The sequence below is a fragment of the Oryctolagus cuniculus genome, chromosome 9 (genome assembly GCF_964237555.1).
Source record: "Oryctolagus cuniculus chromosome 9, mOryCun1.1, whole genome shotgun sequence".
Classification (NCBI taxonomy): domain Eukaryota; kingdom Metazoa; phylum Chordata; class Mammalia; order Lagomorpha; family Leporidae; genus Oryctolagus; species Oryctolagus cuniculus.
In genome coordinates this window covers 101,405,280-101,431,442 of record NC_091440.1, presented here as the reverse complement: position 1 = coordinate 101,431,442, position 26,163 = coordinate 101,405,280, and the positions used below count along the sequence as shown (strand labels likewise).

The window sequence follows — 26,163 nt, the reverse complement described above, 5'->3', positions numbered from 1 at the left end:
GAGTGCCCACGCTCTGGAGTTTATTTCTACTGCAGTTTGATTCAGTTTGAGAGCAGACATGCAAAGTCCCCTTGATTCTAATTCATCAGATCAGGACGTGTAGTTGGTGAAAAATATTTGGGCTTAATTAGTGTAATATAACACTTAACTAGGGAAGTATCTTTGAAACTTCCTAAGGAACAGACTGGCCCTATCAGAAGTTAAAAGCTGCCTGAGCCACTACCCTTTGTGGAAGCGGTGGATAGCAAAGGGAAGGATGGGTATAGATAAGATGGAACCTTGTGTTTAGAGACAAGAAGGAAACAGTGAAATATGATCTAGGATATATAAAATTCTGGATTTCACGTTTCTTTACATTGTTATTCATTTTCGTATAAATTTACAGTAGACTATGAAATATTTGTAATAAGTTGATTACTTAAGAATGTATTTGAAGTAAATAAAAATTTCAATAGGATGTATCTGTTTTCCAGCTCCATCTAAATCAAGTTGAGCCCCCAGACAATCACCAGGGTTTCATTCCCAAGCTTTGATGTATGTGTATGTCTATGTGTGAGTACGTGTAAATGTGTGTGGGTATGTATATATGTGTACATGTATGTATGTGTACATACGTGTGTGTGTTTGTATGTATATTGTGATGTGTACATGTATTTGTGTGCTTGGTATGGGAATCAGGGAAAACATGTCTGCAGAAACAGATCTCCTCAGGGTATTCCTAACAGGCTCTGAAGGAATACCTATATCAGATTCAATCACACACACACACACACACACACACACAGAGTCATGCACCACAGCCAGTGGCAGACTGCATTTAAATCAGTGTTTCCAAAGACTGTATCATCTAGTGACTTAATAGCTGTGTTGGTTTGTGTAAGTATACTTTGTGAAGTTTATACAGGGATGCCATCATCAAATTATGTATTTCTCAGAATATATCCTCATCATTAAGTGCTGAATGATTGTATATATATGTATGATTATGCACACATATACTCTCAAACATATACATATGCATATACAAATATACACCAGGATTGTCTGAAAAGCCTTTAGTGCTAGGTAGTATACAATATTAGGAAGATGCAGTAGTTAGCAAAATAGAGTCCCTGCCCTAACAACTTATTTAGCCTGACTGGGCTCAAACATGTGTGGAAAACTTCCTAGGTGAGCATAGATTTAAATCATTTTTATTTTTTGGAAAATATTTACTTATTTGAAAGTCAGAGATAGCTGAGAGAGAAAGAGAGAAAGATAGAGAGAAAGAGAGATATCTCCTATCTGCTAGTTCACTGCTGGGCCAGATGGAAGCCAGGAGCTCAGAATTCAATCCAGGTCTCCCACATGGTGGGCAGGAGCCCAACAACTTGAGCTATCACCTATTGCCTCCTAGGGTGCACATTAGCTGGAAGATGGAACTGGGGTGGAGCCAGAACTGGCATCCAGGCACTGTGATATGGGATGGCATTCTGAGCAGCAGCTTGACCAATGCACCCCTACACTTGCCCCAGATTTGAGTCTTACCATTTAGTACTTCAAATCTGAACTAAATAGCTCAGATTAAATTAAATCAACATTAATTAATTGTTTTAAAGATTTATTTATTTTATTTAAAAGGCAGAATTACAGAGAGGCAGATGCAGGGGGGGGGAGAGAGAGAGAGAGAGATCTTCCATCTGCTGGTTGTGGATGTATTTTTTTTCTTTCTTTCTTTCTTTCTTTTTTTTTTTTTTTTTTTTGACAGGCAGAGTTATACAGTGAGAGAGAGAGAGAGACAGAGAGAAAGGTCTTTCTTCCATTGGTTCACCCCCCAATGGCCGGTGTGCTGCGGCCGGTGGGCTGCGCTGATCTGAAGCCAGGAGCCAGGTACTTCTTCCTGGTCTCCCATGCGAGTGCAGGGCCCAAGCACTTGGGCCATCCTCCACTGCCTTCCCGGGCCACAGCAGAGAGCTGGACTGGAAGAGGAGCAACTGGGACAGAATCCGGCGCCCCGACTGGGACTCGAACCTGGTGTGCCAGCGCCACAGGCGGAGGATTAGCCTAGTAAGCCGCGGCGCTGGCCAGTTGTGGCTGTATTTTAAAGAAATCATAAACAGTGACACACTGAGGCAGTCTCTCATGTTTCTGAGCTTCTCTCCTTCCCCATCGGAGGAGAGTAAGTCTGGACTCATTCCACAGGGAGCTCAGTATTGTTGGCACCTTGTTTCTCCTACTCCATGTAGTTATGATTTTCATTGTACTCCAGGGAGCAGAGTCCAAAACTGGACTTGCTGATGGTAAGCCCTGAGAAGTCCTGGGAGGAGCAGACTGCAAGAGCCAGAATGAAGAGAGAAATGAAGACAACTTCATGGCCTCTTCCTCTGCACATTAAGAAGGGAAATGCAAGATGAGGGGCTGCCTTCTGCTTTTCAGTATCAGAACTTTGTCTTGACTCCAGGAAGCATTCTGACCACTGCCAGACCCATCTTTACAGCAGTGGTTGCCATAGGAGCATCAAAATGAGAATTCTCAGGCCCTGCCACGTACAGTGAATCAGTAACTCTGAGACCAGGGCCCAGAAAAATGTGCTGTGTTTTTTAAAATTAATTTTTTAATTTATTTGGAAGGCAGAGTGATGATAGAGACAGACAGAAAAATCTTCCATCCACAGGTTCACGCCCCAAGTGCCCTAAGTCAAGAGCTCAGAACCCAATCCACATGGATTCCAGGATCCCAACTGCATGAGCCATCACCTGTTGATTTCTAGGGTGTACACTAGCATGAATCTGGATCAGAAGTAGAGCTGGGACTTGAACCAGACACTCTGATATGGGAAGTGGGCATCCCTAGCAGGACCTTAACTGGGGCACCAAATGCCTGCTCCCTAGCAAAATGTATTTTAACAAGGATTTTTTTTCATGTCTCCCTTAGTAATAAATTGAGAAAAAAGATGGATTTTTTTTCTCCCTTGGTTTGTAAGTATGTGAGGTTAGCTGTAAAAAAAAAAAAAAAAGCATAGTTAATTAATTATGGCATTAATTGTAAAATCTTTACCAAAGCAGAGCCCTGAATAGAGAAAGAACACTGAAATGGTTTGTGCAACAGGAGCAGGAAGAATTTGAAGGCAATAAAAATAAATAGGTGAACAGGAAGTGAGATCATCTTTGCCCTTTGTTTCTCATGTATTCATTCACACTGGGTACCTGTGTTAGAGGGAAAAGCCTTGGTTCTCTAATGGGTTTTTGTGGTCCAGATGGGAAGTATGTCATATAAACAAAGAGGAAAAAATACAAGGTAACTGGTGCAGTGGTCATGTTTGCAAGTCACTAAAGTTTGGGGGCACAGAAAAAAAGAGGAATTGGTTCTATTAGGAGTGAAGAAAGATGGTGAGGTGGGGGCCTGTGTTGTAGCACAGCGGGTAAAGCTTCTGCCTGAGATGCCAGCATCCCATATGGGCACTGGTTTGGACCTCACCCGCTCCACTTCCGATCCAGCTCCCTGTCAATGCACCTGGAAAGCCAGTGGAAGACATTTCAAGTGCTTGGGTCCCTGCCACCCACATGGGAGACCTGGATAGAATTCTTGGCTCCTGGCTTCAGCCTGGCCCAGCCCCAGCTGTTATAGCCATTTGGGGGGTGAACCAGTAGATGAAAGATTCTTTCTCTGTGTAGCTCTGCTTTTCAAATAAGTAAATAAATAAAATTAAAAAGATGATGAAGCCATTTAGACCCGCCTGTAGGGAGGAGTTGGTTGAATCTGGAAAGATGATGGATGAGACATTCTTTGGGTAGGGAAGCAGTAGGACAACCTAGACAAGGGGAAAGTCAGGGAGAGAAGCATGTGTGTGAAGCTGTCTTTCAGGATTTCTCTGCCTGCTTTGATGTCTTTCTGTGCCTTAAGAGCTTTTGGAACCCTTCGTGCACTCAAGCAGACACGAATCTGCCTATAATTTTTTTTTAATAAAAGTTGCTTTCATTTAAAAAATATTATGACTAATTTGTCCTGTTTTGCTTCAGTCTGTAGATTTTTAGTAGCATTGTTTTAAAGTTAAATTTTGATAAATTTTTAATCCCCACATAATATAAAAGGTACTTTCTTAACCATGTTTTTAAAATATTTTAAAACTTATTTATTTTCATTTCATTTGAAAGACAGAGCAACACACACACACAGATCTTCCACTGTCTGGTTCACTCTCCAAATACCTGCAATAGCCAAGACCGGGCCAGGCCAAAGTCAGGAGCTGGGAACTCAATCTGGGTCTCCCACACGGGTGGCAGGGACCCAAGTATTTGAGCCATCACCTGCTGCCTCCCAGGATGCACATTAGCAGGAGACTGAATTAGAAGTTGGGACTCTAACTAACCAGGCACTCTGAAATGGGGTGCAGGTGTCCCAAGCAGCATCATAACTACTGTGCCAACTGCCCACCTCCCTCTTAACCATTTTTAACTGCAAAATTCAATACTGTTAGCCCTATTTTCATTGTAAGACAAATCTTGCCTTATTTAACTCTTCAAAATTCTGATTGCCTCCAAGTTGCTAACTGTGATAAAGACTGCTCCATGATAATCTTTAAAAACCATAAAGCTTGGGGACAGTTCATGGTACTGTGGTTTAAGCCACTGCCTGTAATGCTGACATCTCATAAGGCTCATGATTCGTATCCTGGATGCTCTACTTCTGATCCAGCTCCCTACTAACACACCAGGGAGAGCAGCTGCACTCTCATAGGAGACCCAGATGAAGTTCCAGGCACCTGGCTTCAACCTGGTCCAGCCCTGGCCATTGTGGCCATCTGGGAAGTGAACCAGAAGATGAAAGATCTTTTCTCTCTCTTCTTCCCTCCCTCTGTCTCTGCAACTCTGCCTTTCAACGAAATGAAATATTTGAAAACACAAAAACTTAAAGCTAACATTTGTATGACTCTTACTGTGCTCCTGGCACTGTTCTAGAACTTTCCATGCAGCAAATTATTTGACACTTCCACCAATTCTGTACACCATGTGCTGTTCTTATCTTCAATGTACAGATGAGAATCTGGAGGGAGGTTAATAACTTGTCATGAGTCCCACAGCTAATAAATGGTACCTCCTATATAGATTCTTTGCACCATTATCTTTCTCTGCAGGATTGGTGTCTTTTGGTTCCTGGGACAGTAAGTAGCTGTTCTAAATCCTCCCTAGCAGTAAAATTAGCTTCCTAGGAAACCATGCTAAATACATTTAAAATAGACAAGTATGAGTCTGTATCTCAAGCATTACTAGTTTTTCATTCTATGGTGAATATGGTTTTGAGCGCACAGGAAACCCCCTGTAGTTCAGCTCACAACTCCATTCCAGCTTCTCTCTTAGATCCACAGGACTGAAGCATAAATGTTCAGCAGGATCCCCAAATTCACAAATCTTATCTGCTAGGCACCAAGAGTCAAGGTAAAAGAAGATTCATGTCTGGAGAGAGTAAAGTTATCAGGCTGGGAAAAGTTGGGTAGTAGTGGATCCTGAACAAGTTACAAAGGGAAGCCGGCGCCGTGGCTCAATAGGCTAATCCTCCACCTTGCGGCGCCGGCACACCGGGTTCGAGTCCCGGTTGGGGCGCCGGATTCTGTCCCGGTTGCCCCTCTTCCAGGCCAGCCCTCTGCTGTGGCCAGGGAGTGCAGTGGAGGATGGCCCAGGTGCTTGGGCCCTGCACCCCATGGGAGACCAGGAAAAGCACCTGGCTCCTGGCTCCTGCCAGGATCAGCGCGGTGCGCCGGCTGCAGCGGCGGCCATTGGAGGGTGAACCAACGGCAAAAAGGAAGACCTTTCTCTCTCTGTCTCTCTCTCTCACTGTCCACTCTGCCTGTCAAAAAAAAAAAAAAAAAAAAAAAAAAAAAAAGTTACAAAGGGAAGACGAGAGTAGAATTTAGATTGAGAAAATCCGAAAAAGGAGAGAAGGAAAAAAAAAAAAGGCCGGAGGAATTATGTTATGCAAGTTACACAATGCTTCCTTCTCTCTGCGTTGTTCATTTCCTTTGTCTTGACATGTAAAAAATGCCTCACCCCTCCACCATTTGCTCAGAATGAGCTAGTTTTACTTCAGGCAATCATTTATCTCTTAGAGCAATTAATAATTGTTTTCATGTCTTTTACATTTTTAAAATATCATTCCAGAAATCTTTATTTCCTTGTGCAGTTTATGTCTAAGATCCTACTCCACAAATCTTTTCAGTAAAGGACTGAATAGTAACTAAGGCAGGCTTTGCATGCCACAGTCTCTTGTAATCCTGCAAATCTACCATGAGAGCACAAAACAACCATAGAGAATATGTAAATGAATATTTCTGTGCTCCAATAAAATGCTATTTACAAAGTAGGCAGAGACTGTATTTGACCTGGGGAGTGAACCAGCAGATGGAAGACCTCTCCCTCTCCCTCTCTCACACAGTGTCTATAATTCTACCTCTCAAATAAATAATGAAAATTAAATTAAAGAGGGGGGGCTGGATTGGAAATGGAACAGCTGGAGTCACAAACTGGTGCCCATAGGGAATGCTGGTGTTGTGTGCAGTGGGCTTTACCTGCTACGCCGCAATGCCAGCCCTAGGTAATGTTTTGTTTTGTTTCCATGTACCCCTCTCCTTCCCCTGGTAATAATAGGTCTTTTTAAAAAAAATTTTTTTGACAGGCAGAGTGGACAGTGAGAGAGACACAGAGAGAAAGGTCTTCCTTTTCCCTTGGTTCACCCTCCAATGGCCACTGCGGCCAGTATGCTTCAGCCGGCGCACAGCACTGATCCAAAACCTGGAGCCAGGTGCTTCTCCTGGTCTCCCATGGGGTGCAGGACCCAAGCACTTGGGCCATCCTCCACTGCACTCCCTGGCCACAGCAGAGAGCTGGCCTGGAAGAGGGGCAACCGGGACAGAATCTGGCGCCCCAACTAGAACTAGAACCTGGGGTGCCAGCGCCGCAAGGTGGAAGATTAGCCTAGTGAGCCGTGGTGCCAGCCAATAATAGGTCTTTGTGCTTTGCCAATGACAGGATTTGCTGCTCTTTCCCAGAATCTTAAGCCTTTTGAGAGATGAGTATGGGCAGCCGGGGCCTCGCCTGAAGTGGCAGCTAATGCTCTCCTCTATGCCTTAGTACTCAGGGAGGTTCTTGTCAGTATCTCCCTCTGCCCCTAACTGTTTTTGTGAACACCTGGTGGAGACCATGGAAAGAGGCCTGTGAATAATTCTGTGGTGCCCGCACTTGGCCTTCATAATCCTGTAGAACTGTAACTGTTTTCTTCTTGCTTGCTTCTATGATGGCCCAGATACCTCTCCCACTCCGGCATGGGTAAGACAGTCCACACTTCCACGCTCTGTTCACAAGGAATTGTGCCTCCTGGGTTTGCAGGCTACTTCTTTGACCTGCAACCTCAGCTCAGCTCTTAGGCTCAACTTTTTGGTTCAATAAAGCAATTGTACAGTTTGTCAAGTTTTTTCTCAACGTCAGGAAGGGAGCAATGCTCTTCCTAGCTTTTTACATCCCAAGTGACAGAAACATTCTACGTAGTGTTTTGTATCACATCCCTCCTCCCACTCAGTACTGCAAACAATTCCCCTTGTCATGAAAACATTATTTTTATTTTAAAAAATATTTATTTACTTATTTATTTGAAAAGCAGAGTGACAGAGTTCTTCCAACTGCTGGTTCACTTCCCAATGTCTACAACAGCCAGGGCTGGGCCAGACCAAAACCAGGAGCCAGAAATTCTATCTAGGTCTCCCATGTGAGTGGCAGGAACTCAAGCACTGGGCCCATCATCTGATGCCTCCTAGGTACACTAACAGAAAGCTGGCTCAGAAATGGGGTGGGACTCGATCTCAGACACTCTGACTTGGGATTCAGGAATCCCAAACAGCAGCTTAACCCACTGCACCACCCCCAAGAAAACGTTATTTTTAATGGCTGCATAGTATTGCTTTATATTAACGTGAGAGTCTATTTAATCAAACTCATACTGGACATTGTACTAAATTTTTTTTTAATATTTATTTATTTACTCAAAAGGCAGAGTTACAGAGAGGCAGAGAGGCAGAGAGAGAGAGAGAGAGAGAGAGGTCTTCCATCCACTGGTTCATTCCACAAATGGCTGCAAACAGCTGGAGCTGGGCTGATCCGAAGCCAGGAGCTTCTTCCATGTCTCCCATGCAGGTGCAGGGACCCAAGGACTTGGGCCATCTTCTACTGCCCTCCCAGGACATAGCAGAGAGCTGGATCAGAAGTGGAGCAGCCAGGGCTTGAACCGGTGTCCATATGGGATGGCAGCACTGCAGGCGGCGGCTTTACATGCTACACCACAGTACCAGCCCCCATTGTACTAAACTTAATGTTTTATTTTCCTAGCATCTTTACCCTATTCCATTTCCTGTAGTAGTAGACTCCTGTTTCTTTGGAGAATTGCCTCTCCCTAACTCCAGGTGTTTCTAGTTGGCTTGCCAATCAGAGTACCCCTTCCCACAGGCCTTGAATAGAGAATGACCCAGGCCCTGCCTATCACAATACTCTCGCCACAACAGTTATTTCAGAATGATGTGAAAGAAGGAGGAAAAAAGTTCTACTTCAGAAATTCCTATAACATAGACAAAAAAAACTTAGAAGAATGTGAGTTGAACACTCACATTTCCATCTTCCCACTACTTAAAGGAAAATCTGTGTGCAGGAGGAGAAAATGAGGCCAACCAGAGCCAAGTGAATAGAGAGAAAGCTTGAGAGAAGTGGGTTCTGGCAGCAATGAGCATCGAATTCCAGGTCATAAATAAAGTCTTTGGAGTTGCTATGGTTCCTTTTATTCTGTCTTCATTTCTGATCCAGCCCAGTTACCAGAAGCCCGTTTTTGTTTGAGTTGTTTGGACAGGGATTGGCCATTGGTCCAGGAAAGCATCCTCACTAATTTATATTCTAGATGGTTTCCTAGTCTTGTTGCTCTGAAGAACACCATGGAGAAACTCAGTGGATACCTGGCATGCTCCCCATTAGGATACATTTCCAGGGCAGAAGTTTCTGAGTCAGAGAAATATGCACACCTTCAAGGCTTTTGATGTGTGCAGCAAAATTACCCTCAGAAAGGTTGTCCAGTGTATGTTCTCTCTAGAACTAAATGTCTCTGCTTCTACACAGATGCACTAATACTGAGTAGAATTATTTTTTAGAGATTCCAAGTTAGATAGAGGTTTACTGCTTTTCTATTGACCCATGCCTGTGTCCCCAAGTGTTCCTGAAGAGAGTAATAAAAGGAGGTGAAATGAGAATGGGACTTTGGAATGAAACCAGAAAAAAAAAAAAAGGGAGGAGTCCAGAATGTGTTCTGGGAGCTTTACCGCTGTGAATACTCTGCTCTGGCTTTCCCCCAAAATTAGTATTATAAACTGGATGAACCAGTATGAATGTGCCAGGAAGAAGCAAGTTTTTTGAAGAGGATAGTAGTCCCACCCTGGTCTACCACCTTAGCCTGAGGCCCCAGTAGGTGATTGGTCAGAGCATCCACTGTAAGCCACCTACCCTCCTTTGGGAGTTAGCATATAAGCTACGTGAGAGAGCCAACTCCGGGTTCCTGGTCCCAAGGAGTCTGTCTCACCCGCAGAGATGTGGGTTCAACTCCTTCTAGGAATGTTGACTCTATCACCAGTCTTTGCAGAAGAACTCCACCCGTAAGTGCCTTGCCAGAGTTGTTTAGGACAGGTGTCTTTGCCTATCTTTCTCAAGCATAGATACAGGGAAGGGAAGATAACCTTGGGTGTATTTTAATCTCCTTTGGCCTTTTCCATCTTTGGATCCTTTATCCAGAGAGAAAAGCTGAGACTTCAAGAGGAAACTCAACAACAATAACAAAAAGATAAATATTAAGTTGTATGGTTGCCTTGTGCCCTGTTCTCTGGGAGAGACCTCATCTCCACCTTGGAACTCTAGGCATAATTTCTTAATGGTGTGAGGTTTGAGGTTCTGCACTGGGGTATTTGTTACTTATCTTCTCTCTTATAGAAAATAAGGCTCATAAAGGCAGGGACTTGGTCTGTTTAATTCACTGCTATATGTTTAGTGCTTAGCTTTCATCGAATGAATGATTCATTATAGCTTGAAATCTCTTTGTTCCCTTAACAGAAACTACCTGGTGACATTACCAGCCCAACTTAACTTTCCTTCCACACAGAAGGTTTGTTTGGATCTGAGCCCTGGGTACTATGATATAAAATTCACTGTTACTCTGGAGACCAAGGACAAGACCCAGAAGTTGCTAGAACATTCTGGAGTAAAGAAGAGGCACTTACATTGCATGTCTTTTTTAGTAAGTACAGACTCTGCTTTGACTTCGGTCCTTTACTTTCCTACTTTCCTTTCTAAGTACTCAGCATAGTCTAATTTTAAGTATAAATTCTATTGTCTTTTTGCCACAACTCTAAACCCATCTCCCCTAAAAAGTCAATGTCAATTCCTGGCTACAACTCACCCACCTTTTCCTTGACCTTGGATTTCTTCTCTTTCATTTCTCACTTTCACCTCTTATAATACCATTTCCCCTTCTTTCTCCTGGCAACCTGATTTATGGCAGGCCCTACACTTGCTCTCCCCATCTGACCCAGTTCTTTCCTTTTGCCCTTTTGGGTGGTGGCCAGTCGATTCTGTCCCCCAAGTCTCCTGCTGCTCCCCAGAGCTCCCCTCTCCTGGCTAGGTACCGCCTCCAGCTGGTGGCACAGAAGAAGTGGCCACAATCCGGGTGTCAGGAGTTGGACCTAACACCAACTTTGAGGAGAAGAAAAAGGTTCTGATTCTGAGGCAGGGGAGCGGCACCTTTGTACAGACTGACAAACCCACCTACACACCAGGGCAAGAAGGTAAAAGGGACACATTTGGGGTGATAAAAGATTGGGAAACTTCTGTGCTCAGTGGTAGTGAGGGGATTTGTGGCTTGGTATTAGGCATATAGAACAAGAAGAAAGGAGATCTCATGGGATAGTGTCATGGGGTTGAATCCAAGCCATTTTATATAAGCAAGAGCACGGGGTGGAGTTGCTGCTGTGTGTGTATCTAAATCCAGAGCATAAAATGTCTCCTAGGCAAGTGCAGTTGGGCTGCTGGGTCTTAAACCAGGCTGCTTGTACAGAAATAAGAAAACATCAAAGGCATTGGGCTGGAGCATCTGCTCTTTGTTTATTCGCCCTTGGAAAAGCAGTTGCATGCTGAGGGTTCAGAGTCAGAAGTCCCAGACAGAAAGAGCGTTGGGCTTTCTCTCTCTCTCTCTTTTTTTTTTTTTTTTTTTTTTTTTTTTTTTTTTTTTTTTGGTGAAAAGTAAAATCTGATGGAGTTTGGCTGATTCAGAAGTATATGCAAGGAGATAGGAGGGGAGGAAGGAAGATTTGTGGAGGGAAAAAATTCCCTTTGGCTAACCATGCCTGTTCCCTTCTAGTGCGTTTTCGCATCGTCACCCTGAACAGCAACTTCGTTCCAGTGAATGACAAGGTGAGGATGTGGCTGGTGGGAGGCAAAGGGAGAGGTAGTGCAGACTGAGAGAGAACAGGGAAAAGAACAGAATCTCTACAAGAGAAATTCTCTCTGTGTATGTGTGTATCTTGGGAGGCAGTGGTGATGGCTCAAGTACTTGGATCTCTGCCAGCCACATGGTAATTTGGATTGAGTTCCAGAATCCTGGTTTGATCTGGACCAAACCAGGCTGTTGCAGCATTTTGGGAAGTAAATTGGCAGAGGGAAGAACTCTCTCTCTGTCCTTCTGTTCAAATAAATGGGGGGAGAGGAGAGAAGAGAGACAGGCAAACAGAAATCTTCTATCCACTAGTTTGCTTCCCAGATGCCCACAACACTAGCGCTGGGCCAGGCTGAAGCCATGAACAGGAACTCTTCCTTTGCAGACTCCCCAGGCACGTTAGCAGGGAGCTTGATCAGAAGTGGAGCAATCATGACTCCAACAGGCTCTCTGATATGGGATGCTGATGTTGCAGGCGTAACCCGCTGCACCACAACACCAGCTCCCTGTATCCCTTCTTAGGTAGGAGTTTCTTACAGGATAGGGTATTTCTTTCTTAACAGATAGTTGATTCTAGAGTTGCAAAGAGGAAATGCTAGCATCAAAGTGTGGCCGTGGCTGGTACTATCTTAGTCTCTACTGCCCCCTTGAGGTTGATCTCATTAGCTACCCCTATTACATTTTCTCCTCAAAGGTGCTTTGATTTTTGTAGTTAGACTCTATTTCTCTGGTAAAAATTATCTGTTCCTACCCACTCCATTTCTATAAGTAACCTATCCCACCAAATTGAAACACTTGAATTAGCAGAATTTTACTGAGAAATAAATAGATAAAAGCTGTGAGTCTACAGAGCACAATATTTAATTCCAACCAGTCTATGTGAGATAACAGACCTGATACTTTGGTTCCTATATTCAATTAATCAGAAACCTCTGGCAGCTTCCAGTTGGAAGTGCTAGTTTGCTGGCTGAACACATATTTCCTACCAGAGCCTGCTTCTGGCTAACTGCTATCCTCCCTGATTCTTGATACTTATCTGAGAAAAGTACTTTCTGACAACCCATGGCAACACATCAGTGATGTTTGCCTCTTGATTTTCCATTAGCCCCAGACTTAGGGGATATTTCACCTTGACTCTTCTCACTCTGTGTCTCGGATCTTCTGAAGAGTTGTCATACTCCTTACATCAAGCTGATATTTGTACTTGGTGAGGCTCATCTTCCTCACTGGCTGGCATCACTTGGCACTTGGCCCAAGAATCGAAGGCAAGCACCACTTTGATTTCATTCTCTGTCATTTCTGAGTTAGACTCAAGCTGGCCTTCACTTTGGAGCAACTTTACATACTCTCTGAGCCCCCATAACTAAATTCCCACATTGCAAGCACAACCCCCACCCCCCACCAATCTAATAGTTTTAGCAACCATTGTTAAGGAAATTACACATAATTCTTTGACAGAACGCCTTTAAAGAGTGTATTTTCCAAAATCATTTTGCAATGATTGAAAGTAAAACTCCTTGGACCAGCGTTGTGGTACAGTGGGTTAACCTGACATTGCAAGAGTCTTGGCTGCTCCGCTTCCAGTCAGCACCCTACTAATGGCCTGGGAAAGCAGTGAAGATGCCCCACGTGCTTGGGCCCCTGCACCCACATGGGAGACCCAGATGAAGCTCCTGGCTCCTGGATTCAGCCTGGACCAGCCCTGGTCTATGTAGCCATCTGGGGAGTGAACCAGCAGATGGGATGATCTATCTTTCTGTCTCTCCCCTCCTCTCTGTCACTTTGCCTTTCAAATAAATAAAACAGTTGTTTCTTAAAAAGGAACTAAAGCTCCTGCCCGCTGGTAGAGTAGACAGCAGAGGAAGCAGCCAGGAGATGGGTGATTCCCAGGAAGAGGCTTGAGCACTGGGGAATCCCATGCTAATAATATTTTCTTCTGGGGCATGTTTGTCATAGAGGAGCTCAGCTACAAGAAGCTGAAGGGTCTGGTTCTCCATTTCTTCAAATCTTTTGGACACTGGTAACCCCTTTAAGGAACTCTCTCTCCTCCCCAACCCAATACATATTTGTTCCCATTGTTTCTCTTCTCAGGACACACACACACACACACACACACACACAGCTTATTTAGAAAGAAAGAAGCAAAAGAGAACGAAGAGATTTTTTGTGAATTTCTGCTTTTAGCAAACTTACCTTGTTGCTTATCCCACTTTAACCCATGCTGTCTGGCCCTTTTTTTCAGTACTCCATTGTGGAACTGCAGGTGAGTGGAGTATTTTTTTTCTTCCCTGTTCAGTTGTGGAGAAGGAAGAATGAGAGTCGGGTGCTAACTATGAAGGCAGAGCAACCCTGAGTGCCCACAAAGCCACTTAGCCACCTCAGCTAGTCCTGTCCTCCTGCCTCTGCCCTCCCCTCCTCTCACACCTAAACCTCTGTAGATGAAGACAGCAGCCTCTGTGCCACACCAGTGTAACTCGGCTGGGGTCTGTCCTTCTCTTACCGTAGGTCGCGAACACTCGACAGTTGAAAGACGGCATTAGAGGGTTGCATTCCCCGCGGTATCCCCATTCCTTTTTCCAATACATTACCTCTCTTTCAGGTATCTTAGTCAGTTCCCTTAGCTTTGTTCCTTCATAGGGGCCAGAAACCGTCAGCGCACATCACAAAGGGCATCCTAAAGCTCCCTTTCTGAAACTGGGGTTGACACCTTCAAGATCTCAGCCTGATCTCCTGAATCCGCAAAGACCAGTTTCCTCCTCTACAGGAGTAGGCACTCTGGAAACATTTATCTTTCAGTAACAAAGAAATTTATGGATGACATGGGGGCTGTTCTTCCTGGGGTCACCACGGGGATCGTGAACAATGGAGGGGAGCCTTTACCGGCCTTCTGCAGGGTGGCATGGGCAGCGCCCAGGCAGGTCTCTCACACATTTCTGATGGACGCAGGACCCCCACAGCAACAGGATTGCACAGTGGCTGGATGTGGTGCCTGAACAGGGCATTGTAGACCTGTCCTTCCAACTGGCACCGGAGGCAATGCTGGGCACCTACACCGTGGCCGTGGCTGAGGGCAAGACCTTCGGCACTTTCAGTGTGGAGGAATACGGTAGGTGGGGGAGTTAACAGGTTGGGGTTTACATTGGGTGTCGTGTCTCAAATCAGCAAAGGTGAAGCAAAATCTTGCTGGTGGAGGGATTCTTTATTCCTCTTGAATCAGTGCTAAACCAGCTAATAATGTCAGGAATATTTCACTGTAATAACTCCTGCCTAATTAGATCAATCACTTTATTTTTTAAAAATATTTATTCATTTATGGGCTGGCGCCGTGGCTCACTTGGTTAATCGTCCACCTGCAGCACCAGCATACCAAATGGGCGCCAGGTTCTAGTCCCGGTTGCTCCTCTTCTAGTCCAGCTCTCTGCTGTGGCCGGGAGTGCAGTGGAGGATGGCCCAAGTGCTTGGGCCCCTGCACCCACACGGGAGACCAGGAGGAAGCACCTGGTTCCTGGCTTTGTATTGGCTCAATGCCGGCCATAGCAGCCATTTGGGGAGTGAACCAATGGAAGGAAGACCTTTCTCTCTGTCTCTCTCTCTCTCTTTCTCACTGTCTATAACTCTACCTGTCAAATAAAAAAAAAATTTATTCATTTATTTGAAAGGCAGAGTTACAGAGAGGCAGAGGCCGAGAAAGAGAGAGAGAAGTCTTCCATCTGCTGGTTCAGTTCCCAAATGACTGCAATGGCCAGAGCTGAGCCAATCTGAAGCCAGAAGCCTGGAGCTTCATCCAGGTCTCCCTTGCTGGTGCAGGGGCCCAACGACTTGGGCCATCCTTCACTGCTCCCCCAGGCCATAGCAGAGAGCTGGATTGGAAGTGGAGCAGCTTGGGGCCGGCGCTGTGGCCCAGTGGTTTAACGCCCTGGCCTGAAGCACTGACATCCCATATTGGCACCAGTTGGGCCCCTGCACCCACATGGGGAACCCAGAGGAAGTTCCTGGCTCCTGGCTTTGGATTGGTGCATCTCCAGCAGTTGTGGACAATTGGGGAGTGAACCATCGGATGGAAGACCTCTCCTCTCTCTGTGTAACTCTGACTTTCAAAATAAACAAATAAATCTTAAAAAAAAAAAAAAAAAAAGGGAATGGAGCAGCCAGGACTTGAACCAGCGCACATGGATGCTGGCACTGCAGGCAGTGGCCCCATGTGCTATGCCACAGTGCCAGCCACATAGATCAATCACTTTAATTATCACTGTTTTGACACTCTTCTGTCCACTACCTGTTTGGTCATGTCCTCATCCTATTCTTGTTTCCAATTGTCTTTCTACTCTCTCCAGTGCTGCCCAAATTTAAGGTGGAAGTGGTGGAACCCAAGAAATTATCGACGGTGCAGGAATCTTTCTTAGTGAAAATTTGTTGTAGGTAAGAGCAGAAACTCTGGTTTTGTAGAGATTAAAGCTTTAGTGAGAGAAGCGATGGGGAAGATGGGGTATGGAGATATATGAAGCCTGGGGTATTTTCTGTCTATTTCATAATTGTGTTTCCATTGTTCACTCAGAATTATTTAGTCTCTACTTTGCCTAGAACACAATGTTGAATCCCATGGGGAACAGGAGTAAGGAGAAAGAAAGATCTGCTTCTGTCCTCAGGGCAGGACTTACTGGGCAATGCAAAGACTCGGAGGCTCTGAGTACAGCAGGGGAAGGAAGAGAACTGGAGAAAGCTAGGACTGTCAGGGCCCTGTCTGAGGCTGGAGTGTGGGAAAGAAGGACACTTGGCGCTTAGGGGAGGAGGGCTGGATCTCCAGTGGAATTTCCCAACTCCCACTCCTTACACTTGCCCTGGACAGGTACACCTATGGGAAGCCCATGCAGGGGGCAGTGCAGGTGTCAGTGTGTCAGAAGGCGTATACCTACTGGTATCTGCAGAGGGACCAGGAACGGCTACCTGACAAATGCAGGAACCTCTCGGGACAGGTGAGTAAGTGGGATGTAGAGAAGAACCTCACACACGTGTCCCAAAGTGTAAGTAAGCATCAAGACAGAAAAGTGATAAAAACCAAAATCCAAAGTAAGAAGCATTTCACAGCATTATTAACCCACTTCCAAAGAACCAAATGGTCTTTTTAAACCTCAGAACTTCAAAGTTGCTTCATGATTAGAAATACTCGGGTTTTATACTCCGTGTTATGGGAAGAGTTTATCTATCTTAAGGATGGAGGAACTAAAGTATGGAAATAAGAAATTATTTCTTCCTATAATACCTCATGAAATGGAAGCAGAGATGAGATTACTCACATTCTCCCTCTCTCTCCCTCCCTGCCTTCCTCCCTCCCTCTCTCTCTCCCTCCCTCCCTCCCTCCCTCCCTCTCTCTCTCCCTCCATTCCTCCCTCCCTTACTAGACTGACAAAGCAGGATGCTACTCAGCATCTGTGGATATGGCTACCTTCAACCTCACTGGGTATACGTACAACCAAAATATCCATGTTGTGGCTTCTGTGGTTGAGGAAGGGACAGGTAAGCAGGATTCTCCTTGACTCCTTAAGAAAAGAGAAAGGGCCGGCGACGGCTCACTAGGCTAATCTTCCACCTTGCGGCGCTGGCACACCGGGTTCTAGTCCCGGTCGGGGTGCCGGATTCTGTCCCGGTTGCCCCTCTTCCAGGCCAGCTCTCTGCTGTGGCTAGGGAGTGCAGTGGAGGATGGCCCAAGTGCTTGGGTCCTGCACCCCATGGGAGACCAGGATAAGTACCTGGCTCCTGGCTTCGGATCAGCATGGTACGCTGGCCGCAGCGCAGCGGCCGTGGCGGCCATTGGAGGGTGAACCAACGGCAAAAGGAAGACCTTTCTCTCTGTCTCTCTCTCTCTCTCACTGTCTGCCTGTCAAAAAAAAAAAAAAAAAGAAAAAAAAAAAAAAGAGAAAGGGATTGGACTGTTCTAGGGACAGAGCTCCTTAGAGGACTCAAGGTCCACCCTCCTGAGTGTTTGGAAGGTCCCCTGTACCAGAGCAGGCAAGGGGAGATGCCAGGTTCCACCCTGCCATCTATTACCCATTTCCCCAGGAGTGTGAGAACGAGGAGATGGTTCGCATCACTGTCCAGGAATACATATGGCTTCATATCTCCAATGGCGCCTTGCTCTCAGGGATTTTATTTTAAGTATGAAGATGAAGGGAAGGCATTTGTCTTCAATTTCTCCCTCCAATTCCTGATTCTGGCTTCCCCCTAATGCAGACCCTAGGAGGCAGCAGTTGATGCTTCAAGTGATTGAAGTCCCGACACCACATGGGTGATCTGGATCAAGTTCCCAGTTCCCTGCTTCTGTCTTAGTCTGTCTGGCCATTGCAGGCATTTGGGGGAGTGAGCCAACAAAATGAGCTCACTCTGTCTTTCTTTATCTCAAATAAATACAACATGAAGATGAGGATACCAGTACTCAGGTCATTAACCTATGGTTTCCTCTTGCAGGAGTGGAGGCCAACATCACTCAAGATGTCTACATTTCTTCACAAATAGGATCAATGACCTTTGAAGACACTAATGATTTTTATTACCCCAATTTCCCTTTCAGTGGGAAGGTACGTTGAGACTTGTCTCTGCATAGACAAAAAACGCTTCCCTATCCACTTTTGCCTCCTTGCTATACATGTAACATAATAACTCACTGAGCATTATTCTAAGTGCTTGACATGTATAACCTTTGCAACTATCCTGTGAGGTAGATGTTATTGTTGGCCCCATTTTCCAGATGAGGGGACCGAGGCAAGAGTGGTAAGTGTTTTTTCTTTTTCAAGGTTACACAGCTAGGAAGTGGTAACTATGAGAAAGCCCAGGGGTCTTACATCCAAATGCTGAAAGACCCTTAATCCCATGCCTTGAATAGACATGCCTTGACATGCCTTGAATATTTCAGTGACCTCAGAGTCCCTCCTAATGCCTGGGGATCATCTTTTAATGTTTAAATGTTTGAATTAAAGAGCTGCAAAGTCTGGGCTCCTTTAGCCATGCAAGGTTTATATCAAACTCTCCTTGACAGATAGCCACTTATAGCTCCTTAAGCATTTCCTTTAGAGATTTTAAATTTTCCATTGTTAGTGTCTCTTTCCTGATCTTTAACTGAATCTCCTCCTCCTTCAGTTATCTTTCTTTATTTCCCAGGTAATTGGTCAGCACAATAATGTGGTACGTAGTTAGACCATTTATTGCTTAGTCACTTTTGCTCTAAACCCAGGATAGAGCCATATTTTTTTTCAAGCCTAAGGATTATACAATTTGGGAGGGGAAGGGGGGACTTCCTTTAAGAAAAAGAAATGAGGGGCTGGCATCACTGTTCACCAAATTAAGCCACTGCCTGCCACTGCCAGCATACCATAAAGAAGTGTTCATTCATGTCCCTGCCCACTCCACTTCCAAAACAACTTTCTGCTAATGTGCCAGGGAAGGCAGCAGAAGATGTCCCAGGTGCTTGGGCCCCTGCCACCTGTGTAGGAAACCTGCATGGAATTCCTGACTCCTGGCTTCAGCTTGGCCCAGCCCTGGCTGTTGTAACCAATTGGAAAGTGACTGTTGTAACCAATTGGAAAGTGAATCAGCAGGTGGAAGATCTCTTTCTCTCTCTCTCTTTCCCTGTCTCTCTCATTCTGCCTTTCAAACAAACAAAAAAAAAAAATTGAAAGAAAAAAATAAAAAGGAAAGTTACATACAGAAACTTGGAAGGAGCCCGTGCAAGGGAACAGCCCAAAGCTTGCCCTCCTGCAGGCTTGTTTTTCTGTTTGCTTCTCAGTACCTCTTAGATGCTGGTTCCCGAGGCTTGAATCACACTTTTTCAGACTCTTTCCTGAAGTATAGTCTTAGAATTTCAATGGTCACTTCACTTTAGTTCATACCCACACCTACCCAAACCTAATTCTAATGCCCTAATGACCTTCCCCCCTCAGATCACAGTTAGGGGCCAGGACGACTCCCTCCTCAAGAATCATCCTGTCTTCCTGGTGATTTATGGCCTAAATGAATCCATCAGCCAGACCCTGAGGACTGACGACCATGGCGTTGCTCCTTTCAAGCTGGATACCGTTGCTTGGAATGGGGCAGATGTTTCTCTGGAGGTGAGCGCCGTGGGTACCAGCTTGTTAGGAGGGAAGGCTTCCCTGAGGGGAAAATCTTCAAAATGCTCCCGTTTCATGTCACCCCTCAATTTGCCATCTCATCTCTTTCATGCATCAGTTTTGCTCCCCAGTTGATAAAAAGAAAATTTGCTTAAATCTTTTTTATCTTCAGCATTAGTTAAATAAATAGCCCTTCAGATCCATTCAACTATTTCTACTAATCTGCCTTATAACTTATCCCATCTCTGTCAGATACATGACATCAGAGTAGGGAGGGAGAATTGATTCGGAGCCAGTCTTTCTCTTCCTCCTTCCCTTGCCCCATCATGGAGTGGTGAAGACACCAGTTGGGATGCCTGTGTCCCGGCACTGGCTTCAGATTCCAACTTCATGCTAGTGTGGGAGGCAGTGGTGATGGCTCGGGTTGTTGGGTTCCTGCCACCACCCATGTAGGAGACCTGGATTGAGTGCTCGGCTTGCACCTTCAGCCTGGCCCAGCCCTAGCCATTGTGAACATTTGAAAAGTGAACCAACAAATGCCAGAACTCTCTCTCTCCCTCTTGAATAAATAAATAAATAGCTGCAAAGGAAAGGCCAACAACTCTAGGTTTTAGGTAAGTATATGGAAGATTACTTCTATCGATTACCAACTACCACAACAATGCTGCTTATCAAACAGCTTTGAAAGTTCAGTGTCACACAACAAAAAGCATTCATTGCTCATGCATCTCTACTAGTCAGGTAAGCAGCGCTGCTGATCTTGGTGGGTTTCTTTATATGTCTGGAACCAGCTGGCTGTAAGCTGCTGATCCACATGTCTCCTCTGATCCAGCAAGCTAGCCCAAGAGGCAATGATTGCTACAAGAGCAATAGCTGTTGTACAATAATTTTTTCAAGTCTCTACTTATATTGCATATGCCAACATCCCATTCTCAATAGTAAGTCGTATGTTGGCTCACACTCAGACTAAGGGAGTACTACAAGATTACATGGGAAAGGATGTTGGCACAGGAAGGGGTACAGAACTGGAGCCATTAATGCAATAATTCAACCACAACTACTTACTCAAACACATGCTGTTACGTCTTATTTACTATTTCTTTACTCTAGGCATCACTCAATCTTTCCACCCAGAAATAGTTAGCTTTCATTCTCATTATCCTCTCTACCTAGTTTTCCTATCTCTGAAATGCAATCTTTGATTCCTATATAATCTTATTTATGCTTGTCTATCTCCTAGGAATCAGTCTGTGAAGGTGTCTCACCCACAGTCCCTCATTACTTGACAACTATAATTTAGCCCTCCCATCACCCTCACACATATGAAACCACTGCTGCATGTAACCACTTGTACAAACTCCTTGCCCAGTTTCTGACTGGGCGTCTAGTGAAATCCCCACATGCCATTCTTTGGCAGCAAAGATTTGAAAACCGTGACAAGTCCATGGTGTTAGTATGGTTGGATGCTCAAAGGCTATCCCTTTCTCTCTCTCTCCCCTCTGCCAGGGCAAGTTCCAGTTGGAAGATTTAGTATACAATCCAGACCAAGTGCCCCGGTACTACCAAAATGCCTACCTGCACCTGCGACCCTTCTACAAGACCACACGCAGCTTCGTTGACATACGGCCACTAAGTGGCCTCTTGAAATGTGGCCAACCCCAGGAAGTTCTGGTGGATTATTATATTGATCCAACCGATGCAAGCCCTGACCAAGAAGTCATCTTCTCCTACTATGTGAGACTGGGATATGGGAATTGGTGGAAATGTATCGGGAAGGAAAGGAAATGAGAAGAGTCAGCCAGAGAGAGTGGATAGATCATCTATGGAGATGTCATCATGCAAGGCACATTTAGAAGTTCAAAATTTTTATAAGCCGTATTAAAGAAATTAAGGGCAGGTGAAATTATTCTTAATATATATTTTATGTAACTGAATATATTCTAAATATTGTCATTTCTACATGAAATCAACATAAAAATTAATAGGTATTTTACCTTCTTTGTTTCAACCAAGTCTTTGAAACAGTATGTATGTTACACTTAAAGCATATCTCAGTTTGGATTAGCCACATTTCAAGTACTCAGTGTTTGCAAATGGCTAGTGGTGACTGCATTACACAATGTAGGTAGAAATTAAGGAGTAAAGAGATTTGGATAGGAACCCAGAAAATTGAGAAAATAAAATGAGAAATTAACTGAGAAAGTGTTGCTGGCCAGGGTCAACAAGGAGGTAGGTGGTTGCGTTGGGTGGGAGGCAGGGTGAGGAGGACATGGGACATAAGACCAATTTCATTCAAGTTGGTAGCCTGAAGAAAATGGAGATAGATAAGCAGCTTTTCTGGTCAGAATTGGTGATAGTGAAGAATTAAGAGTTGTATGAAGCTGGGCTGGCGCCACGGCTCACTAGGCTAATCCTCTGTCTTGTGGCACTGGCACACCGGGTTCTAGTCCCGGTTGGGGCGCCGGATTCTGTCCTGGTTGCCCCTCTTCCAGGCCAGCTCTCTACTGTGGCCAGGGAGTGCAGTGGAGGATGGCCCAAGTCCTTGGGTCCTGCACCCCATGGGAGACCAGGATAAGTACCTGGCTCCTGCCATCGGATCAGCGCTGTATGCTGGCTGCAGTGCGCCAGCCACGGTGGCCATTGGAGGGTGAACCAACAGCAAAGAAAGACCTTTCTCTCTGTCTCTCTCACTGTCCACTCTGCCTGTCAAAAAAAAAAAAAAAGTTGTGTGAAGCTAAAATCAAATAGTCCAGTCTTTTTACTCCCTTATCATCTCCTCAGTCTCTGGGAGACTTTCTGCCCTGTGGATCATTCCAGTAACTTCTATCATTTCACTATCTTCATGAACCCAAAGACCATCATCCTGACATAACAGAATAAGGAGGTGTGCATTGTCCCTAGGACAGAGTGTGGGGAGGCCTGGGAGAAGAGTGAAGCTGAGACTGAGCCTGGTGGGATGGCTGAGTGTCAGCTGGAAGTTGGAAGAACCAGCCCCACAGCCCATGGGACATGGAAGGCAGCCTGCTTAGACACAATCCACTGGGGTGGGTGTTTGATCTAGTGGTTAAGATGCCCGTTAAGATACCCGCATCCTACATAGGTGTACCTAGGTTCGATACCTGGCCCTGACTCCTGACTCCAGCTTCCTGCTAATGCAGATCCTAGGAGGCAGCAGTGATGGTTCAAGTGATTGGGGGTTCCTACCACCCATGTGGGAGACCTGGATTGAGTTCCTGACTCCTGGTATTGGCCTTGGCCTAGCCACAAGTGTTGTGGGCATCAGGAGAGTGAACCAGTAGATGGGAGCACTCTCTCTCTCTTTTTCTCTTTCTTTAAAATAAATAAATAAGTAAAAGTTAAAGAAAAACAGTTCACTGGACTCTGTTTTAAGTGAGAATGCACAGGAAGCGAGAGTTAGAAAAGAAGGTTACTCCTCAGGGGGTCAAATGTAGGGAGGCTCAGTATAGTTTATGACAAGCCCATTTCTGTTGAATTTTGAATTGCACTGAAAAAAAATGACAAGGTTGACTTTAGCTGACTTTATGTCACAAGGATAATAATAAGAAGCAGCAGCCTGCAGATCTTAAAGGAACAGTGGACTGCTATCTCTAGTGAGGAATGGCTTCTCTGCTCTCTGACATCTGTCTCTCCTCCCATCTGCCTTGTGCAACTCAGCCAGACCTCAAGGGCCGGAAGAGTCATTAGGACCCGTTGGCAACATCCCTTGTGTGACAAGTGAATGGGTGCTCGGTGGAGCATTGACCCAGGCCCTGGAGCTATGATAGAAGCCTCTCTTCTTGGCGAGAGCAGAGGCTCAGGAGTCAGTGTCGAGGTAAAACTCCTACAACTTCTGAGCTGTTGCTTATGTCCTTCTCTTCTTTAGTTAATAGGGAAAGGAAATTTGGAGATGGAGGGGCAGAAACACCTGAATTCTAAGAAGAAAGGTGAGTATACCTGCTTCTCCTGGAAGAGAAAAGGGTATTTGAAACTTCCAGAAAACAGTCCTTACACAGAGAAGAAATGAGAATAGAATATTATTAATAGTCCTAGAAGAACAGAAGAATGAGAAGTAGGGGCAGGTGTTTGGCACAGCAGTTCAGATGCCGCTTTGGACACCTGTGTCCCAGGTGTGAGTTTGGGTCTCAGTTCTACTTCTGATCCAACTTCCTGCTTAGGCACATCCAGGGAGGCAGCAGGTGAAGGCTCAAGTATGTGGGTCCCTGCTGCTCATGTGAGAGACCCGGATGGAGTTGCAGGCTCCTGGCTTCCATCTGGCCCAGCCCTGGTGGTTGTGAGCATTTGGGGAGTGAACCAGTGGATGGTCTGTCTGCCTTCCAAATAAAATGAAAATTTTAAAAAAGAAAGAAAGAAAAACGGGGAGTAAATGCTCCATGAGACCCGCAGCGAGCCGAGGGGGAAGCGCAAACACGTGGTGTGCTGTTGCCGCCAGGTGAAAGGGCACTCTCACCCCTGCATGTCCCCCCTTCTCTTTCAGGCCCGAAAGGCTCCTTCTCTCTCTCACTGACCTTCACTTCCAGGGTGGCGCCCGACCCCTCCCTGGTGATCTATGCCGTTTTCCCCAGTGGAGGTGTGATAGCTGACAAAATGCAGTTCTCAGTAGAGATGTGCTTTGACAATCAGGTAACCTGGCATTTGGGGAGAGTGAAGACAAGTTCCAGCCTAAAGAAAGATCTTGTGTGTGCTGGGGTTGGAGACAAGGCAGCTTTTGGGAAATAAGACCAAAATGATACAGCAGTCAGATGCCCTATTGCATGAGTGTCTTCGGTATCTTCAATGTATATTGAAATCCACCTCTCTCCTGCTTCTTTTCTTCACAAAACATGCTGCAAAACCACACGTTTTCTGGGGCTATTCCGCATGGTTTTTCTGTCTACTTCTTGTCTTTTCAGCTTTCTAGACCATTCTGCTGCACTGCTCAGTTTTTCCAGCCGTCATAACATAATAGTCCAAATGAGCTACACTTTCCCAACAAAAGAAGTGTCAGCACGAAAGAGAGGGTTGACTATCATAGCTGGCCAATGATCCAGGTCACGCTGTGTCCTTTGCTCTCCAAGCTAATCCAATCCTCAAGTTAAATCTTTCCCTCCCCCAGGTTTCCCTTAGCTTCTCACCATCCCAGCAGCTTCCAGGGTCAGAGGTGGAACTGGAGCTGCAGGCAGCTCCCTCGTCCCTGTGTGCCATCCGGGCTGTAGATGAGAGTGTCTTACTCCTTAGGCCTGAGACAGAGCTGAGCAACAGCTCGGTGAGTAGTCTGCGAATGGGGCGGGGAGAGGGAGTTGACAGAAGACAATTTGCAGCGAATCAAGGTCGTTTTCAGAGCGTGTGAAAGAATGGCATGGTTAATATATTAATAAGGGATGAGGATGAAATAGGAGATGTAAGGATTCTCTAAACAATTGAGATCGAGTTTAAAATTTAGAAAGTAAGGACAGTGGTTATAGTGGAATAAAGATAAGACTAATTCTGAGTTGTGAACAGTGGCACCAGAATCTGAGAGGAGTTTCTTATGTGAATTCTGAATCCTTCTTACCCCTCTTGTCTCAGGTCTATGGGATGTTTCCATTCTGGTACGGTCACTACCCCTACCAAGTGGCTGAGTACGAGTGTTCAGACGCTGGCCTGTGGGACTTTCCCCAGCCTCTCGTGGCTCTGGTGCCTGAAGAGCGTTCGAGCAGGCGTTCTCTCATCTGGAGGCCCTGGTACTCTGCACGAGATCTTTTCAGCCTTTTCCAGGTAGATGTTCTCAACCATCTTGTTTTATAGAAAGCAGTGGAGGAGGCTGGGGAAGTGAGGGGGTCCGTAGCAAGAAATCAGAGAGACTCATAAGGACACAGACAGGAACAAAACCTGGAAAGAAACTTCTGACCTGTAAGGCAGCCTCGCTTGGCTCTTGTACTTGAAGTTGCCCAGTTATGTTGAAGGAGAACCACTGTAGGGGCTGTAAACTTCCTCTTCCTCTTTCTATGGTTCCCAAACATTGATTTCCATGGGATGAGTCATGAGGAACAGCAGGGAAGCTAGACCAGAGGTCTATTACTACTATTACGCAAAATATTTTGCCCCTATGTTATTAACAGGGTTTTGTGACCTTAATCTGACCAAGAAGTATCTGAGGTCAGGGACCAGACTCTTGTTCATCTTTGTATTTTCTCTTATACCAGACCCTTTGCAGTAATCCTTGTATTTTTGATGAATTGATTCAGCTGATATGGTCTCTGCTCTCAGAATGGTCAGAGCATAAGTCAAATAATAAGGATACAGTGACTAATATTTGGAAGAAGCATTAAGCATTAAAAGTTTATTTATTTAAGAGGCAAAGAGACAGAGAGCTTCTGTCTGTTGTTTCACTCCCCAAATGCCCACAATTCAAAGCCAGGAGCTAGTCTCCCATGTGGGTGGCAGGGACCCAACTACTCAAACCATCGCTTGATGCCTCCCAGGGTCTGTCTTGGCAGAAAACTGGAATCTGGAGTGGAACTGGGACTCGAACCAAGGCATCTGTGGGTGTTTAACCACTAGGTAAAACACTTACCCCACATTACACATATTTAATGTTGAA

The 26,163-nt window shown here is 45.3% G+C and overlaps 1 protein-coding gene across 4 annotated transcripts in view; it reads left to right on the top strand.

Moving 5' to 3' along the window:
- The window catches only part of A2ML1 (alpha-2-macroglobulin like 1), an 84,732-nt gene that overhangs the window by 32,108 nt on the left and 26,461 nt on the right, over positions 1–26,163 (top strand). For 2 of the 4 annotated variants that reach the window (XM_008259799.4, XM_017343425.3), the window contains exons 1-16: positions 9,447–9,655; positions 10,107–10,290; positions 10,675–10,837; positions 11,410–11,462; positions 13,727–13,747; positions 14,431–14,590; positions 15,819–15,903; positions 16,331–16,457; positions 16,884–16,998; positions 17,947–18,056; positions 19,416–19,583; positions 21,090–21,317; positions 23,467–23,527; positions 24,079–24,224; positions 24,697–24,846; positions 25,149–25,337. In XM_008259799.4, coding sequence (XP_008258021.4) covers positions 9,591–9,655; positions 10,107–10,290; positions 10,675–10,837; positions 11,410–11,462; positions 13,727–13,747; positions 14,431–14,590; positions 15,819–15,903; positions 16,331–16,457; positions 16,884–16,998; positions 17,947–18,056; positions 19,416–19,583; positions 21,090–21,317; positions 23,467–23,527; positions 24,079–24,224; positions 24,697–24,846; positions 25,149–25,337 — 2,025 coding nt within the window. In that variant the 5' untranslated portion in view covers positions 9,447–9,590. Of the gene's footprint in view, positions 1–9,446; positions 9,656–10,106; positions 10,291–10,674; positions 10,838–11,409; positions 11,463–13,726; positions 13,748–14,430; positions 14,591–15,817; positions 15,904–16,330; positions 16,458–16,883; positions 16,999–17,946; positions 18,057–19,415; positions 19,584–21,089; positions 21,318–23,466; positions 23,528–24,078; positions 24,225–24,696; positions 24,847–25,148; positions 25,338–26,163 lie in introns of those variants that run through there. The other 2 variants (XM_051850132.2, XM_070049282.1) reach the window with 2 other exon arrangements.